The sequence below is a fragment of the Prionailurus bengalensis genome, chromosome E4, assembly GCF_016509475.1.
Source record: "Prionailurus bengalensis isolate Pbe53 chromosome E4, Fcat_Pben_1.1_paternal_pri, whole genome shotgun sequence".
Lineage (NCBI taxonomy): Eukaryota > Metazoa > Chordata > Mammalia > Carnivora > Felidae > Prionailurus > Prionailurus bengalensis.
Window position 1 is genome coordinate 40,091,416 of NC_057360.1, and position 18,114 is coordinate 40,109,529.

The following is an 18,114-nucleotide window of genomic DNA, read 5'->3' on the forward strand; positions in this document are numbered from 1 at the left end:
AAGGAGGCAGAGTTTCAGGAGCTGCTTATTGAAGGAAAAGAAAGGACTTGGGGTTTGGGGCACAGGATATCCCTCGAGAGGAGGCACAGAGGAATAAAGAGGAGGATCAGACCAGGCTGGAATACAGGAGCCAGTGAGGGTGGGAGATGACTGGAAGAAAGGAGGATCAGGGGCAGTGGGCCTCTGGGGACGAGGACGTGCAGGTGACGGAGCAACAAGTGGGAAAGCGCTTCATGGCAATCCTGAAGATTAATTTTCCAGGAGCAAAGCTACAAACCTACCAGAGACAGAGGCTAAATGAACCTCGGGGAGAACGTGTCAAGTTTGCCTGCAGCAGGAAGCCCTGGGTGGAACGGACCACAGCCAAAATAATGTTTCTTCGGTCCGATGGCAACCAGTCACTCTCTCCTTGTCCGCCAAAGAGATGATTCTATGTGCAGGGAAAGAACCTAGAGACAACAGGCAAGGGCTACTGTAACCTGGTCAATCAGAGAACAAGTGTCCCCAGATTCTTGAATTGCTAGGAAAGGTGAGGTTCCCCTGTGAATTAGGTGTGTGTCCTGCAAATTAGGGAATTGACCTCGGAGTGAGGATGAGGACTTTAAAAGCGATGGATTGTTTGCTGTTTCATTCAAGGTGGCCCGAGGGAGGGGGAAGAAAGGGCGTGGTTATCCAGAGATTTGGCACCATCGATCGGGCTCAGTCCGTTCCTTGAGCTGGGATCTTGTGTTTGGGCATGAGCACGAGTGCCCAGAGAGAAAATTTCAAGACTGGCTTCCTCCTTTGGGCACTCTCTGTGCCCGGGGCAAGTTCTGACATGATACCGCCTAAGTCCCTTGAACCAGATCTTTATTGCTTGTCATTTCCTATCTGAAATCACAAGCCTTGGTTCCACCCCCGAGTTTCCTAAGCGCTAGACACAGACTCCGAGGCCGGTCTGCATGTGCCCTCTGGACCTTCTGGTAAATTTTTGCACCCAGCCCCTTTCCTCAGCTCCTTTGAGGTCTCAGGGCGTGAGCCCGGACAACCTCCTGCTTCCTGCTCTCTTGATCTGAACCCTTTCCTTACTTATACTGCTGAGTATTCTAGAAAGCCTTCACCACCTCCTCCACCTGTCCTGCCTGCCAGCAGTCTCTTATTGTTACACTCACAGGTATCCAGCACCTACTAAGGAAGTACCGGACTTTGGGATTACAGCAGTGAATGAGACAGCCAGGGTTCCCGCTCTCCAGGGTTCAGTCTCCCTCTTGTCATCCCTGTAATTAATGTACACGGACCTGTGTCTGCCTATCTGTGATGAATGTGTTGGTGTACGTGACATTGCTTTTTCACAGGGTCAGGATGATTGTTTTCCCAAATCTGTATTGTCTATTTTGTATTCCCTGTTAGATACCGAGTTCTTTCAGGACAGAATCTCCATCTTTCTCTGTATCAATCAAGGCCCAGCAAAGGGCCCATGTTTCTTACCAAACACCCCTCTGCTTGAGAACTCTGTGTTCTTGGTACTGTGATAAGCACATCCTCTTGGTTATGATCCCTGTCCTTGCAGAGTTTGTGGCATCTCAGTCCAGCCCTAGGATTATGGAAGGCAGAGTTCTGGGGACACTATCAGGACCCAAGGGTCATACAGGGTACAGGCCCCGTGTACAGCGCTTGGCCCTCCAAATCCATTTTACTGACCCAGATGATCCATGCAAGCTGGTGAGAGACACAGTGCTGCATGCGGAAAGCTCCAGTGCTGGTGGGGGAGGCAGACATGTGCACAAATACCTCTCACACCAGGCAGGCTGTGATGATTAGTGCTAGGAGAGGGGGTGAACCATGAGACTCAGGCACAGGGTTCTTTAGAGTCTAAGGAGACAGGCAGGAAGCTAGAGAGGGAGGTTGGGGATGGGGTGGGCAGATAATCTGACAGCTGGCACGTTCTGGCAAAGAGTTCTTGGGGTGCCCGGCTGGCTCAGTTGGAAGAGTATGCAAGTCTTGATCTCAGGGTCGTGAGTTCAAGCCCCATGTTGGGTGTAGAGCTTACTAAAAAAATAAACAACAACAAAAAGAGTTCTTAGGGCTTTGCAGTCCCTAGTGTGTGGCTCCATCTGGGGCCTACCCCTCCTGGAACAAGCTTTGTTTCTAGAGACACCCCCTCTGCTTTCTCCTGTCCCTCACTTTCTTTTTTATTTTATTTTATTTTATTTTATTTTATTTTATTTTATTTTTTTATTATTTTAACTTTACATCCGAATTAGCATATAGTGCAACCCTGATTTCAGGAGTAGATTCCTTAGGGCCTCTCCCCCATTTAGCCCATCCCCCCTCCCACACCCCCTCCAGCGACCCTCAGTTTGTTCTCCATATTTATGAGTCTCTTCTGTTTTGTCCCCCTCCCTGTTTTTATATGATTTTTGTTTCCCTTCCCTTATGTTCATCTGTTTTGTCTCTTAAAGCCCTCCTATGAGTGAAGTCGTATGATGTTTGTCTTTCTCTGACTGACTTACTTCACTTAGCATAATAGCCTCCAGTTCCATCCACGTAGTTGCAAAGGGCAAGATTTCATTCTTTTTGATTGCCATGTAATACTCCACTGCATATATATACCACATCTTCTTTATCCGTTCATCCATCGATGGACATTTGGGCTCTTTCCATACTTTGGCTATTGTGGATAGTGCTGCTATAAACATGGGGGTGCATGTGTCCCTTGGAAACAGCACTCCTGTATCCCGTGGATAAATGCCTAGTAGTGCAATTGCTGGGTCTAGGGTAGTTCTATTTTTAGTTTAGTTTTTTTTTTTTTTTAATTTTTTTTTTCAACGTTTATTTATTTTTGGGACAGAGAGAGACAGAGCATGAACGGGGGAGGGGCAGAGAGAGAGGGAGACACAGAATCCGAAGCAGGCTCCAGGCTCTGAGCCATCAGCCCAGAACCCGACGCCGGGCTCGAACTCACGAACCGCGAGATCGTGACCTGAGCCGAAGTCAGACGCTCAACCGACTGAGCCACCCAGGCGCCCCTCTATTTTTAGTTTTTTGAGAAATCTCCCTACTGTTTTCCAGAGTGGCTGCACCAGCTTGCGTTCCCACTGTCCCTCACTTTCTTGCCTGAGAACCATTTGCTCAGGCAGCTTGGTGCTGACTTGGGAAGCCATGGGAAAATGGGTGGTGTCGCCCTCTACCGAGGGACAGCTCTGGGCAAACTGCTGCCTGCTCCAACCCTCTTGGTCTCTGTCTCTTCGACCCAATCTTTCCTCCCAGAGCCCAGGTGGGAGGGGGGAAAAGGGGCTAGGAAAATGTCGTCTTTTTAAATTGCTCTGCAGTCCCACTTCAGATCAGCCTGGCAGGGGACCCGTCCTAAGCCTCCAACTGATTTGCTAGGTTTGACAAAGCGCTTTACGGTTCCAAAGTCCTTTTGCCCATTAAGCTGGTGTTATAATCACTGTAAGAGAAGAGAGCAAGCCAAAGGGGCACAATGACTTTGACAAGGTCATGCAGTCAATAGAATGGGAACCTAATCTGATCCCAAGAGTTGGTTGTTTCCTCCATGCCCTCCCCAGTGAGTCCTGAGCCTGTCTTTCCCCGGCCACATCAGCCCCATCCCCTTTGCCCTACCTCAGCAAGTATCCCCTACCTCAGGAGGGCGGCCATGAACCTCCGAGACTGAAGTAAGATGGTACCGGGAGTTTCCAGGAGGGAAACCGCAACGTTTTGGAGTGAGGGTGGGGGGAACCAGCAACCTGGATACTACTGCTCCCCTATCCCTCTCCCAACATCTCTCCCGGACCCCACGAGCCCACCTTTCCTCCTGCATCATGAGCTGCCCGGTCTCAGTCCCTTTTCCCTGCGCCCCACATCTCCTCAAGAGATCCTTTCCACGGCCCCCCCACACTCTGGGCGCGGCAGGAGATTACCGTGCCCTCCGAGAACCTGTCCCACCTCCGCGTGGAAAGCCAGGAGAAAAACTGGTGGGATCCTTTATCTACCCCCGACCCCCTACTCATCCGCCCCTGGATCTCCGCAGCAAATACCACCCCCTCCCGAGCCAGAAATAGACACACGCTCGCTCTCCCCCACCTCCCTCCCTTGCGCACACTCCTCCCCTCCTCCTGTTTGCTCCTCCGCCTTCCCCTCCCCTTCTTCCTGCGCTCGGAGCTGCAGCCTGCAGCCTCTACTCAAGCTGGCGGGCGGAGTGCCGCGAGGGCGCTGCCCGGCAGTGCTCTGCCTGCAGGACTGACAGGCGGGCAGGCGGAGGGCCGGGATCCGGGCCTCGAAGCACCTCTGAGCGCCCGTGGAGCTGCCGTGCTTCCTTTCTTCCTTTGATTGATTTGTAAATTTTAATTTGTATTTTCCCCGCCCCGCCCCTTTCCCTCCGACCCCGCCCCATCGCTCCACGGTTTCCTCGCTCTTTCCTTTTCCCCCGCTTCCTTCCCTGCGTTTCTTTCCCCTGCGCCCTCGCTCGCCTTTCTCCCTCCTCCCTCGTTTCCTCCCCCTTCCTCTCCCCATCTTCCTCGGTTTCTTCCGTCCTTTCTCTCCCCCTCCCCTCCCCCGCCTCCTTTTCCCTGCGCTCCCGCCCCCCCCCCTCCGCCCCCGCCCCCGCCGTGCCTGCAGACGCGCGGATCGTCCATGCGCTCCTCGCGGGCAGAATGCTGGGCAGCAGCGTCAAGAGCGTGCAGCCCGAGGTGGAGCTGAGCGGCGGCGGCGGCGGGGACGAGGGCGCGGACGAGCCTCGGGGCGCCGGTAGGAAGGCTGCAGCGGCGGACGGCAGAGGCATGCTGCCCAAGCGCGCCAAGACGCCCGGCGGCGGTGGCGGCATGGCCAAGGCCAGTGCGGCCGAGCTGAAGGTCTTCAAGTCCGGCAGCGTGGACAGCCGAGTCCCCGGCGGGCCGCCCGCCTCCAACCTGCGCAAGCAGAAGTCGCTCACCAACCTCTCGTTCCTCACCGACTCGGAGAAAAAGCTGCAGCTCTATGAGCCCGAGTGGAGCGACGATATGGCCAAGGCGCCCAAGGGCTTGGGCAAGGCGGGGTCCAAAGGCCGCGAGGCTCCGCTTATGTCCAAGACGCTGTCCAAGTCGGAGCACTCGCTCTTCCAGGCAAAGGGCAGCCCGGCGGGCGGCGCCAAGACCCCCCTGGCTCCCCTCGCGCCCAGCCTGGGAAAGCCGAGCCGGATCCCGCGCGGCCCCTACGCCGAGGTCAAGCCGCTCAGCAAGGCTCCTGAGGCAGCCGTGAGCGACGACGGCAAGTCGGACGACGAGCTGCTCTCCAGCAAGGCCAAGGCGCAAAAGGGCTCCGGGCCGGTGCCCTCCGCCAAGGGCCAGGAGGAACGCGCCTTCCTCAAGGTGGACCCCGAGCTTGTGGTGACCGTGCTGGGAGACCTGGAGCAGCTGCTCTTCAGCCAGATGCTGGGTAAGTCTTGCCTCCCCGCCCCACCCCTGGCTTTCTCCTGGTCAGCTGCAAGGGAAGGTGGGGGAGAGCGGAGCCCCTTCCCTTTCTCCTCCTCCCGAGAGGGCTCTCCAGATTTCGGCCAGGTTGTAAGGGGGCATTGGGCCCAGATGTGCAGGGCTGGCCTACCTCCAGATGCGCGTGGCTAAAGTGCATCTTCTTAAAGATGTCACCAGGCAGGAGCCCAGGCTCTGCTCTGGCCTGCTTGAGGTGAGACTGGACAATGGTGTGGCGCTCACACGTTCTCAGAAATAGAGCCTATTAGCTTCCTCTATTTTTAAAGCCCAGAATCCTCATATGGCACAATCTGGGGCTGATGGAGACCTCGGTTGTGTTGTGCTCTGTGCTTGGCGAGAGAGCATCCAGCATTGCTAGGGGAGAGTCCAGTGAGAGCCCGGATCTAGAGGACAGATGTGGGGAAAGCAGATGTGAAGGCTGTTTGGCCCCAGAGCCGAACTGAGGCTCCACTTCCTCTGTGGATCCCCGATGGGAGCGCGAGTCGGATTTCCCGGGTGTGGGGGTTCTGGCAAGGAGACACGTCTGGGGCCAGGGGGCGGGCGGGCGGCCAGCTGCGCGCATCTGGATGTGCGTCCTATACCTCGGCCCAGGCTCGGGCCCAAAACCCTACCCCCAGGTTTTTTTGTTTTGGGGGTTTTTTTTGGGGGTTTTTTTTTTTTTTTTTTTTTTTTTTTTTTGAGAGTGTGGAAAGGTCTGGGCTTTCGCGCGGAGACTCCTGGTTGACTGGGAAGCCTTTGCCCTTTGGCTAATAGGTTGACTGGGAAGCCTTTGCCCTTTGGCCGAGCGGGCGGGAAGGAAGGAACAAAGCTTGCCCGGGCGGAGGAAGCGCAGAGAGCTGCTCCATTGTTCTCCGAGCTTGAAGAGTCTATGCAAAAAACCCGGAGCGGGCCCCGGAACTGCGCTTGCTTTCCCCGGAGAGCCCTCTCCCTGAGAGGGATAGATCCGGGATGTGCAGGACTCAGGGCTGCCGCGCCTCGGGGGCAGGCACGGGTCGTGCCGGGACCATGGGAGGGCGGCGGCAAGGCCTGGAGCCCGAACGGGCCGCCTTGGCTCCGCGGACTTGTTGCGGTGGCTGGGATGTGGGTCCTCCGGCGCCGAGGGACCCGAGCTTCCCGGGTACCAGGCAGGCTGCCCGCCCCGCTGGGGGCTGGGAAGGGGCGTGTCCGTGCGCGTGTGAAGGGGCGGGGCCGACGCGGGCTGCGGTCCGGGGACCCGCTGGACGCGGAGGGGCGGGTGGGGGTGAATGGAGGGTGGGGGTGTTCGACTGGCAGCTCTGGAGAAGACTGGTTGGATCTGCTCTTGTCACCCCAGGATCCCTAGACCCCGGAGTGGCCAGCATGAGGAACCGCTGACTTGGGGCAAGAGGCCTTTGGAGCTTTGGATTGGGGGCCTCTCATAGCAGGCCGCGTGTGGGCTTTGCAGGGACAGTCAGGAGACAGGACAAGGGCAAAGAGGGGAAGAGCAGCCTTTTCCCTCGGAGAGCCCCTCCAGAAGGCCTCGGCAGGGACAATTGGGGATTGGGGGGTTGCGGGGGGACAGAAGCTGACAGGGCAGCCTCTCCCTGCAAAGCGAGTGTGCCACCCCTGTGCTGAGTGCCCTCCTCAAGGAGCTTACAGTCTAATGGGGTGAGACAGATAATGAAGAAATAAAATAATTCCAGACACAGAGAGGGCTATGGAGAAAATGAAAGGGGACCTGGGTTAGAGGAGAACTGGAAAGGAGAGGTCTTTAAGCTTAAGGAGGTGATAATTGAATTGTGACTGAGGCCAGAGGAGGCACCAGGCAGGCAGACTGCGGGAGAAACATTCCCCGGGCACTAAGAGCACTAAGAAGCGGGTGTGGATGGGGTGTGGATGGTTCTCAGGAGAGGAATTGAGTATCTGACTATCTCCTGGGGAGAGGAAGGGAGTGTCAGGGACTCAGAAAAGTAGAGGGCACAGCTCTCCTTTCAAGGTCAGGGCTTCACCTGTTTGGAATGACTTAGCCAATCTGGGCTGTCCCCAGGCCTGCAAGACCCAGCACCATCCCAGGACCTGGCTGCCTGGTTGAAGCTCTCTTAGTTGCTCTTCAAGAGGCAGTAACCTCAGAAACCCTGACAGATAGTTCTAGAGCTGACTGGGGATGGGGATGGAGGGCAGGAGGGGGGCAGGAGCTGAGCTGGGGGCCCTTACTCCTGTTCAGCAGTTGTCATTCCCAAAGCACACTGGTGCTGCAGCCTTTCAGCAACCTTGGAGATAAGGAGAGAACACCTCCCTCCCCACCACTTCCCAGTTGGGGAAATGCAGAGTAAAAAGCCTCTAGGGCCTTAGAGCCACCTCTAAGTTAGTGATGGAAGGCAGGTTCTCCTTGTGTTCCTAAGCACTGGCTTCATTTGGGAGGCCCGATTAAGAAAGGGGAGTCAGCAGGTCAAGAGGGGCCTGACCAAAGCAAGTGTCTCTGGACATAGGCCACCAACCTGCCCTGATGACCCCATAGAGGGGCTGAGAGGCTAAGATCTCTGGTAGGCGGAGAGAGGTGGAAAGTCTGGCAATCATGCTGGACTGTTTAGGGCTTCGAGAACCAAGGTGGGGGTGGGGCATGCAGGTAGGTCCTAGAGGGACAGTGCTTGGCCTCACAGGGTGGTGGGGAGGGGAGGGAGTGGGAGCTGCTGTCTTTAGGTAAAACTTCTCTTCTGTGTGAAGGTGGGAGTTGGGGTGGAGGGTAGACCGACGTGTTTGGGGGCCAGGGGACAATAGAGCTGGATCAGTCTCTCCAAGCCTATGAAGATGTTCCAGGTTGTCAGGACTGACCTTCACTGGAGAGCAGGGTGGCTCCTGAGGAGAAGAACGGCTGTCTTGATGCCTCAGGATGTTGAGTAAAAGCGGAGTATTTGTTCCCTACCTGAGAGGCTGAGGGTCAAAGGTTACACACTCCTTAGCACCATCCCAGACCCAAAAAGCTGCCAAGACCCAATTTCTTGGGGAGGGTGGGGAGGGAAGGAGGAGTGAGGCAGTCCCAAATAAGAGCCTTTCTGGAATAAAAGAGAAGAGCTGAAATTTGATCATTCTCTTCCCAGAAATCAGCTGGAACCCAGATGGTCTAGGCAGGCTCCCTACCCCTTCCTTTGCTTTGGAAGCTGCCAAATAACTAGGGTCCCACTGGGGAACCCTGGAAACTTGGAAGGCTGAGGGGTGAGTGCCCAGGGGAAGATGGGCCAATCCCAGCAATCAGATGCCTTTGGACCCTGGCATGATAATCTACATCAAGCAGTTTGGCTCTGAGAGGAAATGTCACCAGGCCTGGAACTGGGGACAGGGTCAGAGGCTGCAGTCTTGAGTTCCCTGTCCAAAGGTTCTAAGCTCTGTGACCTCCCCTGGAACTCGGTTTCCCCATTTGTGAATGAAAGAGACCCCACCCCCATGACTCTTCCCTACTTACAGGGCTGGGGAGGGGGATGCAGATTAAGGTGATCAGACCTTGAAAATGTCCCAGGCCATTTCAATACACAATACCATCCCAGACCCCACTCTTCCTGCCTTATCAGCCCTGGACCTAAGGATCTCAAAACAAAATCAGTCTGTTGAGCCCCCACACAGTCAGTTTTCCTTTCTTCAACCCTCTAGGCAAAGGGACAAAATAAGACAGCTAAGGCAGCCCAAGGTCAGGGTGTAAAGAAGCCGAGGCCTCTGGAGTTCCTAGCCCCACTTCCTCATGGTGTCTGGACCCTTGTGAGGGGTTGCCATGACAACAGTTAGGCCCTCAGAGGCTGAGGGCAAACAGAAGAGGGGAAGGAAGTTCAAGAAGCCATCCATCTCTAAGCCAGTTGGCTGATGTGGGTTTTGGAGGCGTGGTGAGGGTGGAGTTTAGTCTAGAGAATGTGTTCTGGGACCCTTTGAATAGGGGAAGGGCAGAAATTACTTCCTTTTTCTTCCGTGCACTCGGTGGGGGTCCGGGTGGGAAGAGGAGTTACAGTGAGTTCTCCAGAAAAGAACTGATGCCCAGAGGAGACAGGTGATATGTGCAGGCTCACCTAGCACCCTCAGGTCGGAGGCTCCACGCCCAGAGCCACTCCTGAAGCCTGCCGGGGAGTTCCCCGGAGGCCTAGCTGGAGCACGAGGACACAACTCACTAGCCTTCCCTGGGCATAGCAGTTTGCCAGAGAGTGCTTGTAAAGTCACAGGCCGAAGGAAGGACTGTGGCAAGGTGTGGCGGTCTGCAGGTGAGCATGTATGTGGAGAAGAAATTGGCATAGAACCTTCCAGCTGTGAGGCCTCCTGCCTTCCTCAAGCTTAGCACTAAGGGGAACATTTCTTTACTCACTGCTCAGAACTTTTCCTTCCCAGTCTAGGCTTTAGTGCTTTTGAGGGGCCCCAGTCGGGTCCTGGTCCTAGCCATTGGGCATTGCCTTGTTCACGCTGCTGTGGCCAAGGCTCTGCTTCTGAGAGTAAAGGATGGATGGATGAGTAGGTCTTGGGGGTAGTTCCTCTGCTCTGGGGAGACAGGCAGATGGAGCACAAGTGCCTGAAGCGTAAAACCAACCCAGAGAGATGCCCTTCATCATCACTGGTGGCTCCAGCCCCAGGCCATCGGCCCCTTCTAGACGTGGACTGAATGGGTAACAGGACCAAGTCACCTAGAATCCTGGGGTGTTTCCTGATGCTTCCCGTTTGTTCTGCCCCCCACGCCCCACACACCTCTGACCCCCCTCCTGTGTCCTGTCCCCAACCCTAGGCTGCCAGCCCCAGATCCTTTCTCCTGCTAACTTCCAGGCTCCCCTTCTCTGCAACCGTCCCTCCACACACACATACCCATGCCTCACAGCCTCTGACCCCAAGGACTGAAGGGGCAGGTTGCCTTCTGGGGTTCAAGGGAGAACCAGTCCTGCATTGACCAGGCTGAGCAGAGCCCCCAGGGCTCCTAACTGCAGCTCAGCCCCCTGCCACCGCTCCACCTCTGCAGACACTGCCGTGTCTCCTCATACAGCCAGGGAGAGAAAAATCCCCTTCTCTGTGCAGAATCCTCCTCCTCCCCCACCCTTCCCTGGGATTTCACAGAACCACAGAATGGAAATTGTCTAGTTGAGCCACCCACCCAAAGCTGAAGCTAATCCCTCTCTAGCATCATAGGCAGGTGGGTGTTCTGTTTACATACTCCTAGTGACAGAGGGCTCACTACCTTATTTTCCTGGAAAGTGCTCATTTTTGGAGAGCCTGTGGAGCTAAGCGTCTTCTTTCTGAGAATTTCCACCCATGGGTCCAAACCTACTGCCTAGATCCTTCCAGGTTAAGCTAGCCTGCCTTTCACAGCTCTCTTATATTTGAGGTCAGACACATAGCCACATTCCACCGCATCTTTTCTCCCGTTGTCGCCTCCTTTAATTTTCCGTCCATTTGTCTTTCCCTTTGGAATAAGACTTGCTAGGAAGAGGAGCCGATCCGTCACCCTGATTCCTGGGCCCAGCAGAGTCCTGCTCCCCACCTGGACCCCACCCCTGCCTGCTCATAATATCTGCATCTGGGCACCTGGCTGTGTGTTCTCTGGGTCCAACCTGGCCTCCTCCCCACAGCCTTCTCCCGCTGCCTGGAAACCCTGTGCTAGCCAGCCAGCAGTGGGGAAACGGACGCCACATGTTTCTCATTTGTGCTGGCTGACCTCCTCCCACACCGTGTTTGGATTACCCAGATGCGTTTGAAGTCCCTGGAGCCTGCAGCCTTCCCTCTCGTGCACAGGAAGGGCCGGGGGCCAGGCACAGCTCACTGGCCCTCGGTGGGCATGCTCTGTCCATAGAAGCCCCTGGCACACTGGGTCAGCCCTCAAAGTGGACTTCATCTCCGACACCTTCCCTCCCAGTTGCTTTTGGGGACTGACCCTCCTGGAGGGAGACAAAACCAGAGCCCCCTGGGTTCAGTTCTGCCTCGTTCAGTGCACACAGGTCTCTTTTCCTTCTGACCAGCAGGGATCAAGGTGCAGACTGGGAAGGTGCCCCAGGAGCTGCTTCCGTCTCCCAACCGGAGGCTGAGGAAGGATTAGTGTTGTGCCAAGGGTGTGTCCAGCATGTTGGCGGCCGTGGGCTAAGTGCGGGCACAACACGCGTGCCTGGAATAAGTGGGATGGGTCCGGGCTTTTCGTCTTTCCTCAGCACCTATGCCTCTGGCAGGAGAAGGAGCAAACTGCAAGGGTGGGAAGCTACGCAGAGAAGGATGGAGACCTAGTGGGAGCGGAGCCCCCAGACTCCTCAGGCCTGTTGTAGTGCTGCAGTGGGGGTGGGAGAGAGAGCACAGAGCACAGCCCATCCACGGGCTACAGGTTCACCCCTGAGAGCTTTGGCTCCAGCAGGTTCCAGGCTCTCGCTGCCAGTGCTGTCGTACATCATGCATTTGACACACAGTTCTCCAAGTCCGCTCCAGCCAAACCTCAGCAAGGCGGCCAGGGCTCTGCAGGGGCTGGGCCTTGGCCTGGGCCATGGGCAAGTCTATTTTGGACGTCTCAATGACACATTTCAGGGCCACTGGAGCGGGCGGGTTCTCCGCAGCCCTCTAATTCCTGGGCTGCGGCTCTTGCTGTGGACTTGTCAGGGCGCTCACTCTTTTGCGCTGGGGATGTAGAAACGGAGAGCAAGCCCGGCCCGGCAGACCCGCGGTGTGCTGTCCCATGCTCCCAGTGTTGGTCCCCAGGGTCGTCTTGCAGGCTATCTGGTCAGGGTGTTGCCATTAGGTGTGATCTGGTCTGGGAGGTGGAATAGTGTCATAAGCCACAGGTGTTAAGGTGGAGAGCCAGATTGGAAATGAGGACCTTGGGCTGGGTAGGAGGGTAGCACATGTTGAGGAGCAAGACTTAGGTGTGTGTGCGGAGGTCCTGGGTTCAGAGGGGGTGTGGCATATGGCCGGTAACCCTAAGATGAACTTGGGAGTCAGGGTGTGAACACGGGGTGTGCAGGGGATTGCATATGTCATGTGGAGCACTGACTCTCCTCCAGCAGATGTGCACGTGCTCAAGGTACATTTGTGTGCACGCGTTCTGTGCATGCAAGGACTGGGCAGGTTTGAAAGAGTCTGAAATATGACCAGGGCGGAACGATTTCCCTCAAATAGACCCCCAGGCGGAGGCCGCAGGGGTTCGGTCTCCCTGGCTTCTCTCCCAGAAAAGCAGTATGAGTGCTGGTGAGTCCTCGGACTCTCAGGACACAGGCTCCCTTTTGCCCTTGGTGACTAGCTACACAGGCCGTTCCCTTTGGGGGAAGCTGGCAGCCACCCAGGAGGCCTTGGCTCTTCTCTGCAGGCTTCATAAGCTGCCACGGGGCCTAGGACGCCCACCATCCCACTCTGAGGAGCTGCCTCCTGGGAGCTCTGACACCTGACTCTCCTGGGGGGGGGCGCGGAAAGTAGGCCCGGAGAATACAATAATCTAATGATAATAACGAACACGTATCAATCACTTGGTGTAGAAGAGGCATTGTTCTTGTTCCTTATGTGTAACAAGTCATTTAATGTTCACAGTAATCCTGCGATCTATAGGTAATCTGCCCAAAGCTAGTAGAGCAAGTGAGCAGCAGAGCCAGGATTTGAACTTACCCACTATGCCATGCTGCTTCCAGGAGCCTCAAGACTCCTCCCACGCCCTGGAAGTTGAGTTTCTTTGCACTGAGTTCAGAATCAATGTGTCAAGCAGTCTCTGTGGGCAAAGCACTGTGCCCCTGACATTGAGGCTTTGGGCCCTGCTTGCTAGCTTCTGACAGGCTAGAGCGGAGGTGAGAAGGATCACGCTCCTTCCTGTACCGGCGATGGTAGCAGGTGCTGCGACAAAGTTGGGCAAGGCCAAGGAGAGCAGGAGTCGGTACGTGGGGCAAGTGTGCCCATGGGTGCAGTGGGTGAGGAGGGGAAGCTCTGGAGAAGTGATGTGGTTTTGAAAGAAGGTTGAAATCCCAGCCACAGAAGTGGAAGGGACTGGAAAAGGAAAGGGGGAGGTAAGTGATGGGCTTCATCATGGGGCCCTGCCTGCTGGAAGAGAGGTGGAACAGGAAGCGACAGAGAGAATGAGACTGGACAGACAGGTCCGGAGGGGACATGACGGAACCGAGTGGAGCGCACTGGGGCTTGACCGTAGGCTCTGGGCAACATTTGAACAGAGGAGAGCAATCAAGGTTTGCCCCAAAGGATCCCCAACAGAATCCTGTGCTCACTGGTCCTTTGGAGAGGTTACTGTCTGATGAGATCAGTCAGCCCAGGGCCTCTCAAGCTCTGCATCTGTTTGCTTGAGTGAGGATTGCCCTTGCTGCCCCCGCAGAGTCCAGAGGCACGGAGAGAGACGACGTCTTGATGACCAGAGATTGTCCCTTTGATTAGCAGCAGCTCTGATTAGGCCTGAGGTACAGCTAGCTCTCTGCCTTGCCCGGGGATCGGCACTGCCCCACCCCAGGCCTGGGGAGTGCCCACGGCCAGTACGAACCAGACGGTGCACGACGGAACCAACACACAAACCGATCAGACAGTAGACAGAGGAGAATTTCGTTCGCATACAATTCAGAGACCAGGCATAAAGAGGGTGTGGGCCACATCTCAGCTCCTAGCTCACTTGTCCCGCCCAGGATGCCTTCTGAGGGAGTTGGAAGTTGGGGAGCTATTTAAAGGAATCAGAAACACTTGGCACAGGGGGAGATGCATTCCCGTCATCCAGCTTTCCTTGGATGGAGTAGGAGGACTGGATTGGGACTAGCTGGCTAGGCGCCCTCGGAACAGATGGTCCTTCGGGGACTGAAGGGAACAGCCCTCCACCCTGGGGTAGAAGGACCCACAGGGAATGAGGGTGCCCTGGTGAAGGATTAGGGACTTATCCTCCACTCAAATCTTTATCTTCCTCTCTTCTCCGCGATGCCACCGGACTGTCCCAGTGGCCGTGCCCCGGATGTTGCCATGGGGTTCTGTTGTTACAGGAGCTAGGGTGTTTTGTCATAGGGGACTTGGCTTTTTCCTGGCATCTCTGGGTATCCCCGGGAGGTGTGGTCCTGGAATTCACGGGTTGCCTCAGCAACAGTAGATACTATCCTACATGGATCCTCCCTGGCCTGGATGGTGATGTGGTGGCCAGGGGTTGCCGCGGTGCTCAGTGCACGGCTTCCCTGTCATGCTGCTCCTTTGCTGCAGCTCCAGAGACGGGGGTCATGGCAGCAGAGAAGGCAGGAGTGTCCACCTGGGGCAGCGAGACTGGCAGGTGCTACAACTGCTGCTCCCACTGTCGACGAGGACAGCAGCAACCATGAGGGGCGGCCTTCCTCAGTGCAGGGACAAGACTCCGTCCCTGTGCTGCCTGACACCCGCCCAGCCGGTGGGGTTTGCTCACAGCAGGCAGTGCGGAGCGGCTGCCCCTGTTCTTGCTGCCACTGTGAAAGCACTCCTGGGCTCCCAGGAGCTCAGGGCAAGGCCTCCTTGCTTGGCGACTCCACTCAGCTTGTAGCTTTGGGGCTGCCGAGGGCCTGGCTGCAGGGTTTGGGCTCCCCAGAAGGAAGCACTCAGTGCCCGAGACTTTAATTGAGGCCTCTGACTCTGCAGGTGGGTCAAAAATCTTCATCCTGGGGCGCCTGGGTGGCTCAGTCCGTTGAGCGTCGGTCGTGATCTCGCGGTGAGTTCGAGCCCCACATCGGGTTCTGTGCTGACAGCTCAGAGCCTGGAGCCTGCTTCGGATTCTGTGTCTCCCTCTCTCTCTGACCCTCCCCCGCTCATGCTCTGTCTCTGTCACTGTCAAACATGAATAAATGTTAAAAAAAAAAATTAAAAAAAACAAAAAAAAAAAACCCTTCATCCTTAGGATCCGTGGCGGACCGTTGAATACTCACAGACAGTTGTCACTGGAGATGTAGCAAAATAGTGACTAACATTTATTGAGCACTCACTGTTTGCCAGCTGTGCTGAATGCTTTGCTTGCATAAACCCATTTCATCCTCACAATGAGATATTAATCAAGGGTCACATGCAAAATATTTCACAACTCTCTCAGGCTGAGGAACTGGAGGAATCCTGGGGGCCCTCTGTTACGCCAGATGTTAACTCTGTGGATGCTGAATTGTAGGGGTCCCAGAGGAAGGGCCCACGTGACCAGGGTGGCAGGAGAAGCAGTTGAGGGCCCAAGGAAGCACTTAATTTGCCTACTGGTGTGGGAGTGCTTTGTATTTTTTAGCAGCCAGTATGCCCCTCCTGGTGCATTTCTGTAGAGTGTTAACCCTGCTATTGCACAAGACTGAGGTATGTGGAAACATAGAGGAGTCCAAGGGAGGCCACACAGCTTGCTCAAGGTCACATGGCAAGTTCATGGTAAAGCTAAGATTTAAATGCGGCTTGATTCAAGCTCATCCATTTCACCGTAGACTCGACTGCCTCTTGCGCAACAAGTAGGGTCTTTCTGCTTCCCGTGCCTTCCAGACATTCTAGAACCTTTAGGCTGAACCAGCCTTGCAGTGGTCCTGAGACCCCAGGTCTATAAGAACGTATTCTCTTCTGCCTGGGCAAACGTTCCTCAGACGTTTGGCCCAACCTCTGCCTCCCAAGGCTCTTACTGTCTAGTCCGGAAAGCAGACCACAGATGGGCAATTGTGATACAGCGTTATGGGCAGTGCTGTGACAGAGCGGTGCCCAGCTGCAGGAAGGCTCTTGGGGAGAGGGCCTTCCTAGAGGATATGAGGGATCAGCCCATGATGACTAGAATGATCGGGAAGAATCAGGACCCAAAATATCAGCCTGGGACAAGCTCTTCCTCTAGTCCCTACAACCGTAATCCTGGATCTGTCCCTCTTTTTTTTTCTTTAACTTTTTAAATGTTTATTTTTGAGAGAGAGAGAGAGAGCAGGGGAGGGGTGGAGACGGAGGGAGACAGAAGATCTGAAGCAGGCTCTGTGCTGACAGCAGAGAGCCTGATACGGGGCTCAAACTCACGAACTGCGAGATCATGACCTGAGCTGAAGTCTGACGCTCAACCAGCTGAGCCACTCAGGTGCCCCGTGGGTCTGCCACTCTTAATGGTGGATCTTGAATAAGCCACTTAGTGCCTCAACCTCAGCCTCCTTGGTGGTAACACAGGGGTCAGACTTCCCAGCTCCCATATCTGGGAAGATGCCTTGACATCTGCATGTGTGGGAAAGTGCTGGTGCGTGGCTGGTGCAATGCAGATTCAGCCCTATCTGCATTGCAGGGCATGGCTTCTCTTTTCCTTTCTTGTTCCCCCCTGGCCAGTGGCCCCTGATTTCTAGATTTAGAGAGTTAGCTACATGTAAGATCCAAGGACTCACAATAATGATATCTATCATTTATTATGTGTTATGTATCAGGCACTGTTCTAAGCATTTTACATATATTAATTCATTTAGTCACCTAGAACAACCTAGTGAGTTAGGTGCTATTTTTATTCCCATTTTACCGATGAGGAAACGGAGAGGTTAAGTAACTTCCCCAGGGTCACACAGCCAGGAAATCGAGGAGCCTGGGTATGACCTCCAGGCAATGTGGCTCAAGCACCTGCCTCCTAAGCACTGTGCTCTAGGGCTTCTCACTAGTAGAGAGCACTGGCCTTGCAGAGTCCACAGGCATAGCCAACCCTCCTGGGCGGCTGCCAAGATCCTTCATTCCAGAGGGGCCCCGCTCTGATGACCTCTGTAGAAGAATGGTGGCCCAGGGAGCTGGGAGCCAAACACATTCCCTGGACTCTCTTGGGTACTTGCTGCAGGCAGTGGTCAGTTTATGGAGCCTGTGGTTGATATGCTGTCTATGCTTCCATCACCGTCTGTGTTCACTTCTCCAACCCGCACACCTGCCCTGGCAGTCCAGAAGGGCCGGCCGGCATGAAACGTCATAGAGGACAGGGATGCATCAAGATTCTGCCGTCTGCCCTTGGCCTGGAGCCATGTGTATCTCTGGGACCTTGACTGCATGGGGTAATAGAAAGTTGTCGTGCATGTGAGGATTCAAATAAACTCTGTTGCCTACCAGCTGGCTGTCCTTAGCCCTCTTTGAGCCTGTTCCTCTTTGAGCCTGTAGAATGGGGCTTATACCCACTACATGGGGGTAATTGTGAAGATCAAATAGAAGAGAGTATGGAGTGCCTGGCATATCACAGATGATCATTAGAGTTAGCTCTGTTGCTTACAGACACCTGTCCTTCCTCGTCCTAATCACCCTGGCCCCGCAGACACCAGGGTCAACCACGGATTCCAATGGCTTCATTCATAGATTGGCTCGTTACTGACCCTATTTCAATCCAGCTCCGATATGTTTGTGGAAGACCCCCTGGAAGCAGGTTGAGCCAAAGGAGGAGTTTGTTATAGAACACAGACCCAGAGCTATCTTGCAGGGATCAGCCAAGTTTCCAGGGTGAAGGAAACTCACTTTATTTGAGCACCCTCACCTGCTCAGTGTTCTTGCTCTGTGCTCTGTTCCGCTCCACACATCTGATCCAGCTTTTGTACCCCAGACCAGCATTTCTGCCCCCACCTCGCGTGGCAGAACACGGATGCCCACAACTCCGTGCCTTCCCTGTGCAAGACGTCAGCCAGTCTCCCCGCAGGGGTGTGGGGCGGGCTCTGACTGAGCCATCACAGGGATAGAGGAGAAGCACGTTCTCTAGAAATTGGTTTTGCCAAACGTTTTTAAAGTAATACATAAGCCTGGTGGTTGTTTAGACTTTGATGAAAACAAAATAGCAAAA

The 18,114-nt window shown here is 55.1% G+C and overlaps 1 protein-coding gene across 10 annotated transcripts in view; it reads left to right on the forward strand.

Moving 5' to 3' along the window:
* Positions 1 to 18,114, forward strand: part of NAV1 (neuron navigator 1) — a 247,703-nt gene that overhangs the window by 91,907 nt on the left and 137,682 nt on the right. For all 10 annotated transcript variants that reach the window (XM_043568835.1, XM_043568840.1, XM_043568841.1 and 7 more), the window contains exon 4: positions 4,600 to 5,394. In XM_043568835.1, the coding sequence (XP_043424770.1) occupies positions 4,600 to 5,394 (795 nt within the window). The remainder of the gene's footprint in view (positions 1 to 4,599; positions 5,395 to 18,114) is intronic.